At 41.7% G+C, this 19124-nt stretch overlaps 1 protein-coding gene across 1 annotated transcript; it reads left to right on the top strand.

The window, feature by feature from the left end:
* The first annotated feature begins 13981 nt into the window (after nt 1-13981).
* On the top strand, nt 13982-16846 carry SLITRK5 (SLIT and NTRK like family member 5). Its single transcript, XM_062575930.1, has one exon. The coding sequence runs from the start codon at nt 13982-13984 to the stop codon at nt 16844-16846; it is 2865 nt and encodes a 954-aa protein (XP_062431914.1).
* Nucleotides 16847-19124: the final 2278 nt, after the last annotated feature.

Genomic DNA, 19124 nt, shown 5'->3' with positions numbered 1-19124 from the left:
CTAACTATCTGCAAAGCACATACCAAGCCTATTTGATTTTAGGTATCAAATATGGCACCAAGGATAAATGCACAGTGGCCCTGCAATCAGGACAGAGGGACATCCACCTAGAGCAGAGCTCAGGTCATCTGTGTAGAATCAACCTTTGGAGATGGTCATCTCACTTCATTATCTATAGGACAGTAATTAAGATGAATTGGCCTTAATTTAAACATCATGTGTAGTTGCCTAAAATTACTAAGATTATTTCAAAACTTGGTACTTACCTGCCTTTTAAAAGTATGATATATTATATAAAGCTAATAAAACAGCTTAATAGAAAAATATATAAACATAAAAATAGAAATATATAGAATATAGAATATCATATAGAATAAATAGAAAACAACTTAGAATTGAACAGATGTATTTTAGAAGTAGGTAATATTTTGCAATGGAAGACAGCTTTCTAACGAAGCTTGAAGCTTATAGAACTGATGTAGGCTTCTTAATGTTATCTTAGGCAAGACAGGCTTCATGATTTAGGTACTGATATTACTATTTATTAAGCTTCTCTGTGCCATTAATTTCATCAATATGCTTAGGTTAAAAAATGGATTGAAGTGAGATGTAAAAGGAAGCTAAGCATTTCCCATATTTTACTATATTAAGAGCTGGATTCATTTTTTGGTTGAGATATTGGAGAAGGAGTTCTGAGAAATGAATTGAATTCATTCAGTAAAGCATTTCTTATTCCATATGCAACCTTTCAGTTAACTGATCTCATTTTGCTTCACTTCCTCAGATGAAGACTGGGGATGACATTTTCTTTCACTCCTCCTTTATCAGCCTTTTCTACTTTGACTGCAAATTTCCAAGTAGTGTTAAGTAACTTCACAATATTCAGTTACCATGAGATTTCAATAGGATTGGTTCCCTGACTTCCACTGATTTTTTTTTAAGGCATAGACTGTAAAATTTTATGTATCACTACTCTCTGACTAGAGATGTGTAATGGAATGTAATCCAAATGCCAGCTACAACTTCTCAGTGTTTCTGTAATAGTGATAAACATAGTAAAAGCCCATGTAGTCTCCTGCTTAAGCCTTTGTAGGTTGTTCACATTCCACATTGACATGCATAAAAATCTAGAGCTGAAATTACATTAAAACATAAATTCCATACCACTTCTATGCAGAGCTAAATTGCTCATCAGCAATTTTTTCTCTAAGGATTATCTATAATTCTATTTCTCTTTTATAGAGTATGTGAAAGGGTGCAGAGCACAGTATAGCTTGAAATATTTAAATAATGTTTCCAAGGCATTTTGGTATCTCTGACTAAGGTATATCACATACTTATGATGACAATTTTTTTCTTTTTATTTAGTATAACATCTTGCCAGATATCTATATACTTTATATATAGGATATAGGTAATATAGAAGCTTTTAATACATATATCACTAACATTTTTCACTTCCAACTAATAAATGATACAGAAAGAACTGGTATTATTCAGGGTTTTTTTACTGATAGCAAAGACAAATAGATTGTTATTTGTGTTTTCCACTGGAATGTAATAGTGCTTAAAATTCCTTGCACAAAAATCATGTTGTTTCCTCCTTTTGACCAGTAAAGCAGCAATTTTCTTGCTTCTATTGCCTAATATATTTAAATTTTAAACTGATTACTAGTTTCAGTAATTAATAAGTTAACAGACTAGAGAAATAAAAAGCCAATCCTTTTTCTCTTTTCATGCAGTACTATCTAAACTTTAATCAATAAAGAAGCTCAAGTGAACTTGCTCTCACCCTATGGTTTAAAGAATACGGAACCATGTCATGGTATCTTTAGGAAGGGTTTCCAGTTTTACAATAAATTTCTCTTTCATCTTGCTTGATCTGCCAGCATTCAGTCTTGTCAATTGACTAGATAGATTGGAGGAGTCAGTGGTAGGACTTTCTAAAATTTAACTTAACTTAAAATATTTAAGTGAAAATCCAAAGCCAGTGCCAGATTCTCAGATCTGATCTGACACTTGTTTTCACTTTGACTTTCGGCAGTCAGTTTACATCAAAAGGAGAACCAGTAATGTAAGGTAAACAAAGATAAGTAAGAATAACAAACCACAATTTGTCTGTGTGTTCTTCAATTCATGTGAGTTAACAGCACAGTGGACTTGTGAAAATCTTGCCTTTTTACAAGATCATGGACTCAAATTTTACACCAAGATACTGGTCATCTTAAAACCAATAAAGACATCCCAATAAAATAATGCTGAGTTAGTAAATGCCTTTAAAATAAAACCTCTTTCACTAATTCCATATTCTTAGACTATGTCTGATACAATTGACCATCAGGGAAATATTTAATGATGTCAATATTTCCGAAAGTTGAATTACTGTTCTCTATAGGGCCAAAACAAATAGGTTCAGAATTACAGTTTTGAGATTACTGACTGCAGATTCAGGAAAGCAGCTTTTCTGTAGCCAAGTTTTGCATAATATTGAGAAGGATGAAAGCTTATTTTTTAAAGTAAGGCTTATGTTTTGAAAAAGTAAAGGTGGTACCCGAGAACTCCTGGTTCTACTTTTCAGACAATATCAGTATAATACAGCTGTTGGTGTTCTACATGCTGCCTTTTGTTATTACAGGAAAATATTTTTAATTCTCTAAGGTGACTCTTCAAGTATTTTGCTTATCATAATGGATAAGTATAACTTTCACAGCGCTTTTATGTCATAACGACAGCAGAGTTTGATTGTGTAAAAACTGACTTACCAATAAACTGTTTACATTGTGTTTAGTAACAACTTGACCATGAAAACAGTTACCATATAAGTGAAAATATTTTATATTACTAGCCAGCTAATGTAAGGGTCAGATGGCTGTACAATCCACCAAAGGCCTTTAATTTCTAATATATCCCATATATCAGGATATTGTAGAGACTAGCTAATTTCTACAACCAACTAGTCACCCTATACATACAGTTCGCCCACTCTCTTAGACATGTATAATTAATTAAAAGATTTCACCATTTGAAATGTTTTATATGAAACCGTATCAATAAATACATGTATTTTTTAATATATTACAACATAATTACCAAATAGAAAACTTTAAGTGACACGTTTCTGAGAGCTTTTCTTTTCTCTCCAGCTGAGCGTATAACTATGCAATATGAGAAAGTTTGAACTAATATCCAAGCTTTTAAAAAGTTCATTTTGAAATCTGACTGCACAGCATGAATCTATTACTATGTTCTCTTAGGTAATGCACAAGACAGGTGTCAAACAAAACTCTAAAACTTATGAAGAAAGTTTACTCTCATGTTTTCCACTCCTCCTGCTCAATTTCCCTTTTTGTTCTTTAGTTAATATTTTCATTAAGCAGTTTCCTGCACAGGTGCATATAGGGACACCTAGTGGCAGTAACTGATGATAACTTCCCAGCCAGCAGAAATGGAGGAGGCACCAAGTGGTATGAAATCCGGATCATCATCGTGCTGAATACTCAGAACATGTAACCTGTATTCAGTGTAAGGCTTCTGCTCGTTTATTAGAATGAGTCTTCTAAAAAAAAAATCAAAAGAAACATTCCTTGCTCTCTTCTAATGCAACATAGCATAGTTATAGCACATATTATACAGAATAAATAATAGACTGATTTTTAAATTACTATGTAAATAAATTTTGCATTTATTTTAAGTAAAGACAAAATTATCTCATTAATAATCACCATAGTCTATATTATTAAGCAAATATGTGTATATAAATATGGGAAACTAACACACATTCTGTTTCTATTTTGTAAGCACATGTTTAAGCACACAATGTTAAAATCCATACAACTGGATTTGACTTTTAGAAATGAGTTTGGGGGTTTAGTTTTAGCTTTTTAATTTATAGAAATTACTGTGTGTGCACATAGATTGTCTTAAATACCACTTCCTCCCTCCCTCCCCCCCAGGGGAAAAAAAAAAAAAGAAAAAAAAAGAAAGAAAACAGAACTGATTATTCTCAGGAAAAAATATTCACATTTTTAAATCTACAGCTAAGCACCTATATCCAAATATAGTCACATAGGTCTAAGTTTGCAAAGAGATATATGCTCCTAGCTATCCTGTGAAGTGCCTAGAGTCAGCTCAGAAATCAGAGAGACTGTTGTAGCTCCTGCTGAGAACCTTCATATGCCTCAAGAACATACATTATTGCTGTATATTTTAATGCCAATGAATTTAACTAGGCCCTTATATTTCTTCCTAAGCATTGGGAAATCATATTAGTGCTATTACTGCTGAGCAGCTTGGGAGTTTAATTCACACATAATCACTGATTTTCAATCCCAGGCTTCTCCCGGTTGTTTTGCCTGGAAGGCCCAATTTGATAGAAAATCTCAAGAGATGCCTAAATTCCCCAAGGACATCGGGGACGAGGCAGAGCGGTCGCTATGTTTGGTGGACAGGATACTCACCATATCCAAATTTCCACTAACTCCTCTGGAGCAAGAATTTGAACCCAGCTCGTTTGAGTGAGTGTTTTAACCATTAGGACAGAAGATGCTTGGCAATACTCTGTGAGTTTCTCCTGTTAAATGTTTCATGTACTGGAAGAAAATTAAAGCATAAGTAAAACCTAATAAACTTGTACCTTAGGGTTATCCCTAGGTGCAGAAATATGAATAAACCTGTGTATTATTCATATTCTAACTCTTCAACAGGAAAAACTAAAAAGCTACCCCAGAAGAAGAGTTCAGATCCATCTGAAAACAAAATCCTTTTATTTCAGTTATTATGGATAGATTTAGATAGCAAATGTTAGACATATTTGATTTAATACCAGTTTAATTATGTGATAACCATAAGTATTGCAAGAAGATAAGAGAGAGGAAAAGTCAGATCTAAGGTATAAAGACAGAATAGTTTAGGAAATTTTAGAGAGCTCTGTTCCTATACTTCACTTAATACACATCCTCTTGAAACTACTGTAAGCTTAGCTATTAACTTTGGGAGAATAGAACTGAGTTGAACATGATTTTTGTAAGAAATAGTATCAAACAACATAAGAAGACAGAGGTGAAAGGGACTGTCTGGATTTTTATATCCTCCACATTTGTGGGAAATCGTATACAAGATATTTATTTAAAAAATAGTCCACAGAATATTTGCTCCAGATGGTACTATACACTTCCCAACACTGAAGTAAAATCTTAAGTCCTGTAGTAAAAGACCAAAAGCCACATCTCTAATGTTCCTTGGAGAAAAATGAAGAAAATGTGGGGAAACAAGGGCACTGCTAATGCTCTAGCCAGGCCTCTGCAATAGGAGGAAATGCATTTTTAAAATATATATATTAAAAAGTTTGCAGGATATTCTAGGAATTAAAATGTCCCACATTACAAAGGAGAATAGAAGACACCAGGATGAAAGAAACGAACAAAATATAGGAGCCAAGCTAGACAATGAGGGGAAAACCATCCTTCCTGACCTCCAAGCCTAAAGTAAACCCTGAGGCAGAGAATACAGTATAAATGTAAAATATTCATACTCCATCTCTGTCAAAAAGCCCGTTTCTTCCCAACTCAGCACAAATGTAATTTTCCTCTAGTCACTATCCCCTCCAGTCATACTACATTTTCTATGAGCTTTTCAAGTTCCTTCTTCAAATAATTTTGGATTGTTGGCCTGATTACCTATTTGGAAGACTTTTCCAGTATCTCACTTTTCACATGGTCATTAAATACCTACTCATTCCTAGGCAAAGTTTATATATAATCAATACAAAAGCGTTTGATGGTATGCCAGCATCACTGTTTAGTTCAAACATTTTTTGTCTCTTTTTAGTATTTAATTCAAAATGCATTTGTAAGGAATCACATATCCTTTCAACATCTATTTGGCTAAGTATGCCAAGTCTAGACTTTCTGTCTTTTTTTTTCTTATTAATCTCTCTTCTGAAGATACATTTTCCATTCCCTAATTATTCTACTTTCCTTCTGATCTTTAAATTCCATTTTAAGATCTTCTTTGACTGTATGGCCAGAACCAAGAACAATACAAGAAGTTATGAAAAAGCATGCACACTTTAGTCCTGTACGATTGTATTAGTGCCTTCCCACCTATTAAGACTGCCTTCTACTACTACTACTGCTGCCTACTATGGCATAGAATCACATTACTCTTTTTCCATGATAACTTTACTTGAATTATAATGGGAACTCACAGTCATTTTCTGATTGACCAGCACTTTCAGATTTTTATAGTTTTATTTAAAATTGATTCATCTCAGTGTATAGTAAAAGTTTTCTTTCATGACCTTGCAGTTTGTGTTATTTCACTTCATTCCCATCTGCCCAGACCAAATATACATTTTATATATAAATATACATAAAATTTATAAATATTGAAACGTTAAAATAATGAAGATAATAATTAAGTAATAATAATTCAATATTAAAATACTGAATGCTTATATTTTGCATTGTACTTATATCGTATATTTATTTGTGTGTATATATATGTGCATTTCTGGATGGACAAACACACACACGTACGTACACATATTTATCCAGACCAACTTAACTCATACCTTGAGATCACTAATAAGTATATTACACAGGACTAGCCTCCAAATGGGTCAGCAAGAAACTCTGAGAGTGATTTCCATCCATTCAAATATTCCTCTCTCAATGTTATCAAGTGTCTCCTTTATTAAGTTCCTTAGAAATTTTATAATTCTTGTATTTATCTTCCTGAGTTCATACATTTTAAGTCTTTTCTTCTGGATTTGCAATTGCACATGTCGATCCTTCCAGTCCTCTAGGATAGAGACCATCTGGGCAAAACACTTTTCCCACATGGTTCCAGATAAGCTGATTGTGTGATTTCTACTGTCCTATCCTCTTTCATTACATATCAAAACTCACAGTCTTACCAAAAACAGAGGCAACATATCCATTTATTATTTAGTCCATTCCTAGATTATTCTTAATGTCCACCCTGTCTTTAATAAGCAGCGTCCTACTTACTCTTATGTTCCCATTTTATTCATGGGGTTTAAGATCTTTTTATTATGTTTCAATCTGCTGTGGAAATTTCAGTTTAACAAGGTTTCTGACCATTCTCAAATTGTTTTTATACCTTCTAATCATTGATGATGATTTCTCCTTCTAATCAATATCTTTTTTTTTCCTCATTCTTTATAGGTTCTGTGATTATTCTTAACAACCTGTTTAAGGCTTTTTTTTTCTTCAGAGAATTCTTCTTCATTTCTATTTTTTTCCACTTGCTTGAAATGTAAACATCAAATACTTTTTATATTCTTTACTTGAAGTAATACTATGTCTTCTCTGAATTCATTGGTACTCACTCACTCAATAATCTTTTCTTTTTCCTCAGAGTTTGTCTTTCTAAAATACTGGACTGTAGCCATAGAGCTGCATTTTTCTATCTTGTAATTTAATATGAACTTAAGCTCAAAATCACAAGATCTAAGATTATTTTTTATCATCAGTGTTTCCAGCAGATTCTATTTCCCACCAGAACTAAGCATAAGATATCATTATCTCTTGTTGGCTCAGTGTCTATTTCATAAAAGAAACTATCTTCTGTCTTGACCAAATTCATATGGTCCTGAATTTTATCAGTTGAAATGTTTTTTTTTTCCTTTTTTTTTCTGATATTTGCCTGTGGATAATCACACAAATAATGTGTATAATCACACAATTTCTATTCTTTCTTTCTTTTTTTTTCTTTTTTCTTTTTTTTTTTTTTTTTTCCGCCGCAGTATTTGTAAGGATTGCTAGCTATATCAACTCTCTACCAGGAGATTCATAATAGATGCTGTCCCCATGAAGCTTTTTTCCTATTCTTTTCACAATAATTTTCATTCAAATAGACTCTATTTCATCCTTGCCATCAAATTTAATTTAGTTATTGCACTACTGCTCAACAGTCTGTATTTCTTAATAGTCTTTGGTGTATTAATACGCAATTATTCTATCATCTTTTTTCTGTCTTTCCTAAACAAAATGTATCCTTCATTTGCCATATATTCTACCTATGATATCGGTGCCATCATGTTTCTTTTTCCCTGTAATATCTGATTCCTTGTTCTAGATCAGTAGTTCCTGTTACTCTTATTAAATGAATCAGCATAGAAAGAGGACAGACATATTACAGTTATAGCTGGTATATGAATAAACTAGGTCCTTGACATGTCCTTTGGTTTACCTGTCTTCCCTGTAGTTCCATCCTCATTCATTTTCCCCATCTTTATTTGTATTTCTTATGAAGATTAAACAAGTTGTTCCCAACTCTCCCCCAGAGCTTTTCAGTTTAAAGTTTTTTTTTTTTAAGGATCTCTTGGTTCACTGAAGAGTTCACTGAAGAGTAAGTGAAAGCTAAATTAGCAAAAGGCACCTCACTGTGATGGCAATAAAGACCACTTTGTCCCCCATAAATTTGGCAACATTAATTGTTTGATTTTCTCACTCTCAGGATTATAATCACAATTTCAATTCAGATAGTCAGATATAACTTTCCACTGAAAGCAATACTTTCAGACTATGTAGTCTCCATTCAAATAGCAGATCTGAGAAAGGAATACAGAGCTGTGCCTTCTCATGCAATTCATGCATATTGAAATAAATATTCTGCAAAACTCTGCAGAACTTTAAGTACAGATTCTTTAATAAAAATATTACGTTAATTAGAATCAGAATGAATGGAATAGTAACACGATATTTCTACACTAATAACTATTTAAACCTCATGTGTGCTACCAAAATAATCTAGCAGCCTAGCAAGTTAAAAGTAAGAAATCAGATTTTCTATTCATTACACATTTTAATATCTCATTATCACAGGACTAGAATAATTAAAATGTAACGTATGTGCAATATTCACTTTTTACATCATAATTTTAACACTATTTCAGGTTTATGAAACATCAGCACTTCCAAAATGGTTTCACTGAAAGAGTTAAGTTGCTCAGGTTATTTAAAATGGTCCTTTTTTATATGAACAAAATAATATTTCTCTCTGTGTGTGTGTGTGTGTGTCTGTATGTTTGTGACAGAGAAAAACACAGAAACACAGACAAGTGCCAAACACATAAATCTGACAGGGCTTAAAAATGCAAGTATGTATACATAAAATCTCATATATTCAAAACAAAATTATGAATTCAGAGCAAACACATTCTTCAAAAATGATGTAATCATAAGAAACTTATGTAAAACATCTGTAATTAATATCAATGAATTATTTTTATTTCACCTATCATATATTTCATAAGGGATATCAGAAATATTTTAAATAATATCAATAAAAATGTGCCAAGACTGCTTTTGTGTTCTCCTGACTAGAAGAGGTATCTTAGAGCTCAGTCTAAAACCTTTCTAAACTTTCTAAAACCAATCAATTGGTTTTGCATCAAAAGAGGAATTTCAGAGACACTTTAATAATAAAAGTAGATACTTTGTTCCCCTGAGAAACTTTCTAAAACCTTCTGCAAGGTCAGGCACACTATCTGCTAGTATCTAAACGAGCAAGTGTTCTGGTTCACACAGCAAAGTTGTATCTCATTCAGATAACAGTTCTTGCTTATTTCAGGCCCCAGGAAAGAGCATTTGAGCGTGGTACTCCTTTTACACCTGCAAAAAGAAGAACATACCTTCGGGGAAGCCTGATCATTAAACAGAAGGTGATTCTTTACAACTGTTCCTGGGCTTAGCACCCTGGGGTGTTAGCATACAAGTTGACAGAGGTCTGCTGAAGACATTTACACATCACATGTAGGGTCTTCTGCACTCTTTTATGATTAGACTTGCACATGAAAACCTATGAAAGCATAACTGTGCCTTAGCATTGCATTTCACTGAAAGCTGGATTTCAACTTGTGCTCCGTGCATGAGATACTCTGTTCACATACGCATAACGCCCTTTGATCATATACAAACATGTGCAGAGCACATAACTTTAAAATATACAAATTTGCAAGTATGCAAGTAAATATACTTTTTCTTTCTTTTTTTTTTTTTTTTTTTTTTTTTTTTTTTTTTTTTTTTTTTTTGGATCATCCAAACGCCTTATCTCAGCAGGAGCAAAAACCTAAAGCTCAACTTGAAGACCGCCACGGCCTCCACTCGGCAGCAGCCAGCTGCTCACGGAAAAGGCGCTCCACGTTCCCTTCGCGAAAGCCCACAGCCGCGGGTGCCGGGCCGGCAGCAGTGGGGAAGGCAGCTGGGGCCGCTCCGCACCGCTCCGCACCGCACCGTACAGCTCCGCACAGCTCCGCGCCGCCGCCCGCGGCGACACCTGGCGGCGGCGGCAGGCGCCGCAGCGGCGGCGGCGGCCCGGCTCGGCCGCCGCGCGAAGGGCGCGGGGGGCGCCGCCACCGGGTTCGGGCCCCCCCCGGGGGGGGAGGCCGCGGCGCCCCCCCCGCTCCTCGGCCCGCCGCTCCCGCCCTGCCCCGCTGCTCGGGGGCCGCGGAGGGGGAGCGCCACCGCCCCGCCGTTCCCGCGCTAGCGGAGGCCCGCATCGGAGCCCCCGTTCCCGGCAGCCGCAGCCGCCCAGCCCGGCGCGGCCGCCGAGGCTCCGCCGCGTCAGTCGGAGGCGGCAGCGGCAGCAGCGGGCGGCGGCGCCGGAGGAGGCAGCGGCGGCCGCCGGCGCCCCGGCTCCGCCGCCGGCGCCCGCTCCCCGCCGCCCGCGCGGCCATGGTCAGCGGCCGCGGCGGGCGGAGGCAGCGCCCGGCTCCGCCGCCGCGCGGCTCCCCGCGCCGGGCCGCGGCGCGGCGCCCCGGCCGTTGGCGGCCGTTGGCGGCGGCCGTTGGCGGCGGCGGCGGGGGCCCGGCCTGAAGGGGAGGGGGCGCGGGGCGGCGGCCGGCGGCGACGGCTGCTGAGCGCGGAGAAAGTTGACCCGTGCCGCGGAAAGTGTGAGTACAGCCGCGCGGGGTGCGCGTGTGCGGCTGCAGCGGCATGTGCGCGCGTGTGGCGCCGTGCGGGGCCGAGCCAGCGCCGCGCTCGCAGCCGGCGGCACCGACCGGGCAGCCGCCCCGCGCCCCAGCGCCCGCTCCACCCCTCTGGGGCTGCCCCCTTCCCCCCCAAACACACACACCCCTCCCGCGCCCCTCCGCCCCGCGCAGCTCCCCTCGCCCCCCGCCAAGCTCCCCGCCCGTGGGCAGCGCGCGTCGCCCTCCGCCCCCCCCGCCACCGCCGCCGCCGCGCGGGCGCGCGCCGCCGTGCGGGGCGCTCGCGCCCGCGGCTGCCGGGGCGCGCGGGGCTCCGTGTGTGTGTGCGTGTGCGTGTGTGTGTGTGTGTGTGTGTGCGTGTGCGTGTGTGCGCGTCCCTGTGCGAGTGCTGGTGTCTCGGCGCCGCCTGCGTGCGGGGTGCCGTCCGTGCGCGTTGCTCGCCGAGCCTCCCCAGCTGCAATACTCGCCTCCTTTCCCTCCTCCGCGCACCGAGCAGGCAGCTGCGCGGGCTGCCACCATGCCGGGGCCCTGGAGATTTCGGGCGAAGTAAGTACCGGGGTTGACTTTACTCGCGCTCTCCTTCTCTCTTTTCTTTCCCTCCTTCTTTCCTTCCCCCCCCCCCCGCCCCTTCCCCGCCGGGTCTTTTCCTTGCTGTTGCTTTCCAGCCCCCAACCCCTCCCCCGCACCTCCCCCCCGCTTGGAAAGCCATTTCTCCCAACTCTGGGTGCTGCTCAGTTGGGTGGCAGTGTCCGGCTGGGGCTGCTTGCTTGCTGCTGCTGTCGGCGGTACTGAATGCTGCTTCGAGCCGGATATGCAGTGCGGTAATCTAAGGGTTGAACTCTTTGGGGGGAAAAAAAAAAGCGCACACACACACACACACACACACACACGAGAAAAATCCCAATGCAACCCCGCTCCGCATCTCCCCTTTCCCCCCCTCCTTCCGCCCCCTCCCCCCCATCTTATGAACCTCTGAAGGGAGCTGGCGAACGGCAGCACACAGTCATCACAGAGGGGTTTCCAGGGCGGGATTGCAACCTTGCATATAGCCAGCTACAACTTTATTTTCTCTATATCTCCCATCCCCCCCCTTTTTTCAGAGAAAGGAGGAGGGAGGGGTGGTTGTATTTTTCTCCCTTACTAACCATAATTGAATTAAAGTTGTCAAATGCCTGGGAGTTTAACACTGACCGGGCAGGTTTTCAATGGCTTTTTTTTTTTCTTCCGAAGACCAGTCGGTTAATGGATGAATGGATCTGATCGAGCTGAGAAAGAATATGCTAGATACATGCCTCTGAGTAAGATTTCTGCTGCCTTTATGCAGTGAAGCCTTTTGCTTTGAGTAATTCCGATCTAGTTGACGTCTGGTCAGAATTAGAGATTCGCCGAGACTTCCGATTTCTTGCTGCATGACTGCCTTTGCTGCAAGTGCTAGATTTGCAGCCTTGAACCTGATGCCACAGGAGATGTCTTGCAGTACTGAGACTTACCGTTTTTTAGGATGCGTTCCTCCAAACCAGAGTTGTGGCATGAGGATTGGGGCTCTGAGGTGGATGATAGAAAATGCAAGCCTGCTCCAGGAGTCCAGAATTTAAGCCTGGATGATTTATTAGTCTTCCCTTACTGACACACACAATGCATATATTTTCCTTATTCACGTTGCTTTTAGACTAGTAGAAGTAGAAGAAAACCACAAGGAGTCAGAAAGACTGCAAGAAGGAATAGAAATTGGATTTGTTTCTGGCTAGATGAAATTCGGGTATTAAAATACTGACGTAGGTCAATGGTGGGGTTTTCTCCCATCCCCCTTGGCTTTTAATCAGCCTGGGTGTCTTCTCCCCTAAAGGATGAAGAGCACTGACAGCCATCGCTGCTTATAATCGGTAACTCTGATGCTTGGAGTGTTGGCAATGAGATATTTCCATGAGACCTATTTAGATCTCTCCACTTCTACGAGGCTAGTTTTACAGAACGTTGGGAATAAACGGTATGTCAGATATGGCTGAGACTGCGAAGATGATCCACATGTTTTACATTTTTCACAAATTTTGGGTGAGTGGTTAAAACATTCCCTTTAAGTGTGACAGTGTGTGTGCCTGTGTGTGTATATGTGTGTATAATAACTGAAGACCTCTGCTTGATAGTGAGTTACATTGTACATAACTCATTCTGGGAATCGTAAAATCAATTAAGATAATTTACTTGTATAAAGATAAAAAATTTCTCTCACTGAATAGAGCTATTAAGTGTATTGAAGTAGGAGGTGGATGTATTTAGTTTCATTACTGAAGAATTCCACCACAAAAGTCCTCTACAGCGTATGTGTGTGTGTGGGGGGGTGTGCCTATATGCATGTGTCCTTTGTATATGCATATATATATATATTTTATATATATATATAAAAGTGATGATTTGGAGAATCTGTCAGTATGCTTTCTATTGAATTAAACTGCAGTTTTCAGCACTGAGCATTTTTCTTTATATTCCTACTATGGCATTTCCATCAGTGGTTAAAAATCAAGGTAGCACTTCAGCTGTGTAAAAATAGGGAAGACCTTAAGTGCGCTGTTCACTGAGGAGGTTCTGAAGGGAAGAGGGAGCTGGGTAATAGGGGAGGTGGGAAACCTCGTAAAATGGTGCTTCTTTTCTCTTAAATTAGAACCGTGAAACTGAACTGACAGCCATTTTATGTATATTTATGGGGCTAGTCGTGAAAAAGAAATCCAATGAAACATAGAAATGTACCACATATGAATAGAACCAGAACAGTTTCTATTGTGGCCTCACCTTTTTAAACACCACAGGCATTTAACTCACTAGAAGTTGCCCATCAACCTTTTAATCAATGCATGTCATCCAGTTTTCAGAAGTGTGGGAATTAAAAGTGACGGGAGTTTTCTTTGTTTGATTAACAATCCAATCTCTACTCCACTAAAGATATATATAAACTTCGTGTCAGTTTTAAATTTTACAGTGTTATGCTATTATACCGCTTTCTTTTTTCTTCTTGCCCATACAGGAAATAAAATGTACGCTTGCTGCTCTACAGTAACTTTGGAACAGGACCTCAACAAAAAAATGCATATCTGGATGCTGCAGACGATCACGTTTGCTTTAACATCGCTAGTCCTTTCGTGGGCAGAAAGCATCGAGTATTATGGGGAAATCTGTGATAATGCGTGTCCTTGTGAAGAGAAGGACGGTATCTTAACAGTGAGCTGTGAAAACAGAGGGATCATCAGCCTTTTTGAGATCAGTCCACCAAGGTTCCCTGTCTACCACCTCTTGTTGTCAGGGAACCTTTTGAACAGGCTGTATCCTAACCAGTTTGTCAATTACACTGGGGCTTCAATTTTGCACCTAGGGAGCAACGACATACAAGACATTGAAACAGGGGCCTTTCATGGTCTGAGAGGTTTAAGGAGGCTGCACCTGAACAACAACAAGCTGGAACTTTTACGGGATGACACTTTCCTTGGGCTAGAGAGTTTGGAATATCTACAAGTTGATTATAATTATATTAGCATCATTGAACCCAGTGCCTTCAGCAAACTGCATTTGCTGCAGGTGCTGATTCTCAATGATAATCTCCTCTCCAGTTTGCCCAACAACCTTTTCCGTTTTGTGCCCTTAACTCACTTGGACCTGAGGGGTAACCGGCTGAAGCTGTTGCCCTATGTGGGCCTTTTGCAGCACATGGATAAAGTGGTGGAGCTGCAGCTGGAGGAAAACCCCTGGAACTGCTCTTGCGAGTTAATTGCTCTAAAAGATTGGCTGGACAGTATCTCCTACTCTGCTCTGGTGGGAGATGTGGTTTGCGAAACCCCTTTCCGCTTACACGGTCGAGATTTAGATGAAGTCTCCAAGCAGGAGCTTTGCCCCAGGAGACTCATTTCAGATTATGAAATGAGACCGCAGACACCGCTGAGCACCACAGGGTATTTCCACACCACACCGGCTTCGGTGAACTCTGTGGCCACTTCTTCTTCAGCTGTTTACAAATCCCCTTTGAAGCCCCCGAAGGGGACCCGCCAGCCCAACAAGACTAGGGTGCGCCCCACCTCCCGCCTGCCCTCAAAAGACCTGGGATACAGCAACTACGGCCCCAGCATTGCCTACCAGACCAAATCTCCGGTGCCTTTGGAGTGCCCCACTGCCTGCACTTGTAACTTGCAGATTTCTGACCTGGGCCTCAACGTCAACTGTCAGGAGAGGAAGATTGAGAGCATTTCTGAGCTGCAGCCCAAACCCTATAATCCTAAGAAGATGTATCTCACAGAAAACTACATTGCTCTGGTGCGCAGAGCAGATTTTGTGGATGCCACCGGGCTAGATTTGCTGCATCTGGGCAATAATCGTATCTCAGTTATTCAGGATCGGGCTTTTGGGGATTTAACTAATTTGCGAAGACTGTACCTGAATGGGAACCGGATTGAGAAGCTGAGTCCAGAGCTGTTCTACGGGCTGCAGAGCCTGCAGTACCTCTTCCTGCAGTACAATGTTATCCGGGAGATAGAGACGGGCACCTTTGAACCCGTTCCCAACCTCCAGCTCTTGTTTTTGAACAACAATCTGCTGAGATCTTTGCCCGGGAACGTTTTTTCCGGTCTGTCTCTCCTCAGGCTGAGCCTGCGCAGCAACCACTTCTCCTACCTGCCGGTGAGCGGGGTATTGGACCAGCTGAAATCTTTGCTGCAGATCGACCTGCACGAGAACCCCTGGGACTGCACCTGCGATGTGGTGGGCATGAAGCTGTGGCTGGAGCAGCTCAACACTGGCGTCCTAGTGGACCAGGTCATCTGCGAGTCCCCCAAGAAGTTCGCCCAGAGCGACATGCGGGCGGTGCGGGCGGAGCTGCTGTGCCCCGACTACTCGGATATCGTCGTCTCCACGCCCACGCCGTCCTCCGGCCCGCTGCCGGCCCGCACCACCCCCTCCTCCTCCACCGTGCGCCTCAACGGCACGGCGGCGGCGGGCGGCGCGGCGCCCGCGGGCGGCGGCAGCGGCTCCTCCGTGCCGCTCTCGGTGCTCATCCTCAGCCTGCTGCTGGTCTTCATCATGTCCGTCTTCGTGGCGGCGGGGCTCTTCGTGCTCGTGATGAAGCGGCGCAAGAAGGGCCAGGGCGACCACGCCAGCGCCAACAACTCCGACGTGAGCTCCTTCAACATGCAGTACAGCGTCTACAGCGGCGGCGCCCACCACCACCACCACCACCACCCGCACCACCAGCAGCACCAGCAGCACCGGGGCGGCGGCAGCGGCGGGGCGGCGCTGCCCAAAGTAAAGACCCCCGGCGGCCACGTGTACGAGTACATCCCGCACCCCCTGGGCCACATGTGCAAAAACCCCATCTACCGCTCCCGGGAGGGCAACGCGGGCGAGGATTACAAAGACCTCCACGAGCTCAAGGTCACCTACAGCAGCCACCCCCTGCAGCCCGCGGGGGGGCCGTCGCCGCCGCCGCCACCGCCGCCGCCCGTCGGGGAGGATGCGCCCCTGCGCAGCCCCGCGTACAGCGTGAGCACCATCGAGCCCCGGGAGGAGCTGCTCTCCCCGGTGCAAGACGCCGATCGCTTTTACAGGGGCATTTTGGAGCCCGACAAACACTCCTCCTCCTCCACGCTGGGCACCCCCGGCTCTACCCTCCCCGACTACCCCAAGCTCCCCGCTGCCTACACCTACTCCCCTAACTATGACCTTAGGCGTCCCCACCAGTATTTGCACCCGGGGCCGGGAGACGGCCGGCTCCGGGAGACGGTGCTCTACAACCCCCCGAGTACTGTCTATGTAGAGCCCAGCAGGAACGAGTACCTGGAACTAAAAGCAAAACTAAACGCAGAGCCGGACTACCTCGAAGTGCTGGAAAAACAGACCACTTTCAGCCAGTTCTGAGAAACACCCCTCTCCACCCTCCCCAACAACTCCAGCAGCTCCTTCTCTATAGAGTATTTGTATTTAACAACCACACGCAAAACAAAGAAACATAAGTGCTGACCTCCGCCCTCCCCTTCCCCCCCACCCTTTAATTCGTTTTGTTGTAGGGTGAAGTGCCTTGGCACAGGATTTTTCAGCTTCGGGGAATGATTCAGAAAGGGTGTGCTGTTTCTTTTCTTCACTTTCTTTCTTTTTCTCCCTCCTTTTTTTCCCCCTGTTTTTGTAAGTAGGAAACCACCTATTGTGTAAACTGGGCACACCACCTGCATTTTGTGTGTGCCGGTGTGTGCTTGGGGAAGGCAGCAGGAGGGTCTTGTCAGGTCATAATGTTCAGGTTACAAGTACAAAAGTCATGGTCACTTTTGTTTGGACAGATATTGTTTAATTTTATTTTCTTTCTGGTTGAAGAGTACAGCGCACATTTTCCCCTTTTAGCCATGGGTGAGTCTAAATGGCTTTTATGGAGAGATTAGCACACCCCGACTTTAATACAAAGTTTCCTTTTTTTAAGGATGTGTTTGTATGCTTTCTGGACTTTTGAATTAAAAAAAAATATATTATGATCTTTAAAAGGATCACCGTAGATGTGGACAAATCATTAAAGAGTGCAGAGATATATGATCCGTAACTGGTTAGTGAAAATAACTTATTGATGAAATATAAAAAAAAATATTTTATTGTAGCACCTATTTTTATATGCACATTAGCATTTCTCTTTCCTTCACTATTTTAGGGCCTAATCCTGCAAATTCTTACTCACTTGAGTACCTTTACTCATGAAAGAAGTCCCAACTTAGGTCTTCATCCTGCAGGCACTTAAGCACATGAACAACTTTACTCATGAATAACTTAACTCATGTGTGTAGTCTCCATAGACTCACTTGTTGAGCAAAGTTAGTCAAATACCCAAAAGATTGTAGTAGGGTAAAGGATGCAGAACTACTCTTACATGTAAAATTACTGAGAAGTTTTAAGTGTTTGTTTTTTTTTTTTTTTTTTCTTTTTTTCAGGATGGGGTCCAAAGTCTATGAGTTGCTCAGAAGTGTTGCACTACATTCAGAGCTTTTGTTTCCAAAGCTGATGTAGTATTGGGGAACCTTTTAAATCATTACAGTTAACACCAGTTATGACCAAATCTTAATAGACAATCTAAGACATATAATCTGGTCACAATAGAAAAAAAAAAAAAATCATGCTTCTCTATTTAAAAACGTACCTTTTAGCAACCTCCTGCTAAGACATATGGTTGGGCGAACTAGTGAGGGACATGTAGAAGTCATTCATTCTAGCAGGAAAGATTTTTTTTTTCAACCAAAATACAATGATTTGACAACTGTTGTAGCCAGTTTCTGATTGTTTAGTCAAGTACAATTGCACTTGTACAGATCCATGTGTTTACTGGTACCTTGAAAGACCAAATGATGGACTCTGCACATCTACATATAGTGTCTTTACCCCTTTTGGCAGCAGGCAATGGCAAGGATATTCATAAACACAACATCACTGTAAGGTGGGGCAACTCATGTCTCATATGTATCCCCGCACATGTGATTTTTTTAATAGTTTCTGAATAAACACTTGATAAATATTTCAAATATAAGAACATGAAGTAATGAGTATCTGAAGTTTAAAATTTCTTACCGGAATCATCTGCTCATATGTCAGATTCTTTTTACTAGCAATCAAATTTGATCAGAAAGACCAAGCAGTTTCAAGCATAATGTGTTTCTTTATTATTTTCAAAACACTATATACTGTAATTACCAGCATATGTAACATGGGTCAGAGATTGATACGTAGGAATGTGTTTCACCAACATCTTTAATAGGATAGCTTTATATTTACATTTTGTTTTCTTTCTAAAATCTTTAATATATGGAACAGGGTTAGTGATATTTCACATGAGTTTTTGTCTTTCTTCATTAGGTTATCATGTTTGGTATTGTTTGCACTGTTACTGACAAGTACGTCTTTTATTGCAAAAGGGCTCTGTTCTGTTCTGCTTTTCCTATTCATGTGCAATATGCCCCCCTTTAAAAAACAAAGCTCTGTAACTCGGTCTGTTGGAATTCAAGATAAATGTCTTGCCGGCATGTGTTCTTTAGCTTGGACAGTTCAGTAAATGGACTATTATTTCAATTGGAAATGCAATCATAAGAAGTTTTGTCTTGTCACAAAAGAAACAACACATGGCTATTCGGTGTACTGCTCTTGATCTACTGCAGACTTCTTCTTG

Source organism: Rhea pennata, chromosome 1 (assembly GCF_028389875.1).
Source record: "Rhea pennata isolate bPtePen1 chromosome 1, bPtePen1.pri, whole genome shotgun sequence".
In the NCBI taxonomy this organism is placed as follows: Eukaryota; Metazoa; Chordata; class Aves; order Rheiformes; family Rheidae; genus Rhea; species Rhea pennata.
The sequence above is the reverse complement of the archived record's forward strand: the minus strand, read 5'-3'. Positions and strand labels throughout refer to the sequence as shown.

What these genes read in the sequence shown, in the direction of transcription:
- SLITRK5 (XM_062575930.1), top strand. Translation starts at nt 13,982, where the DNA reads ATGTACGCTTGCTGCTCTACAGTAACTTTGGAACAGGACCTCAACAAA.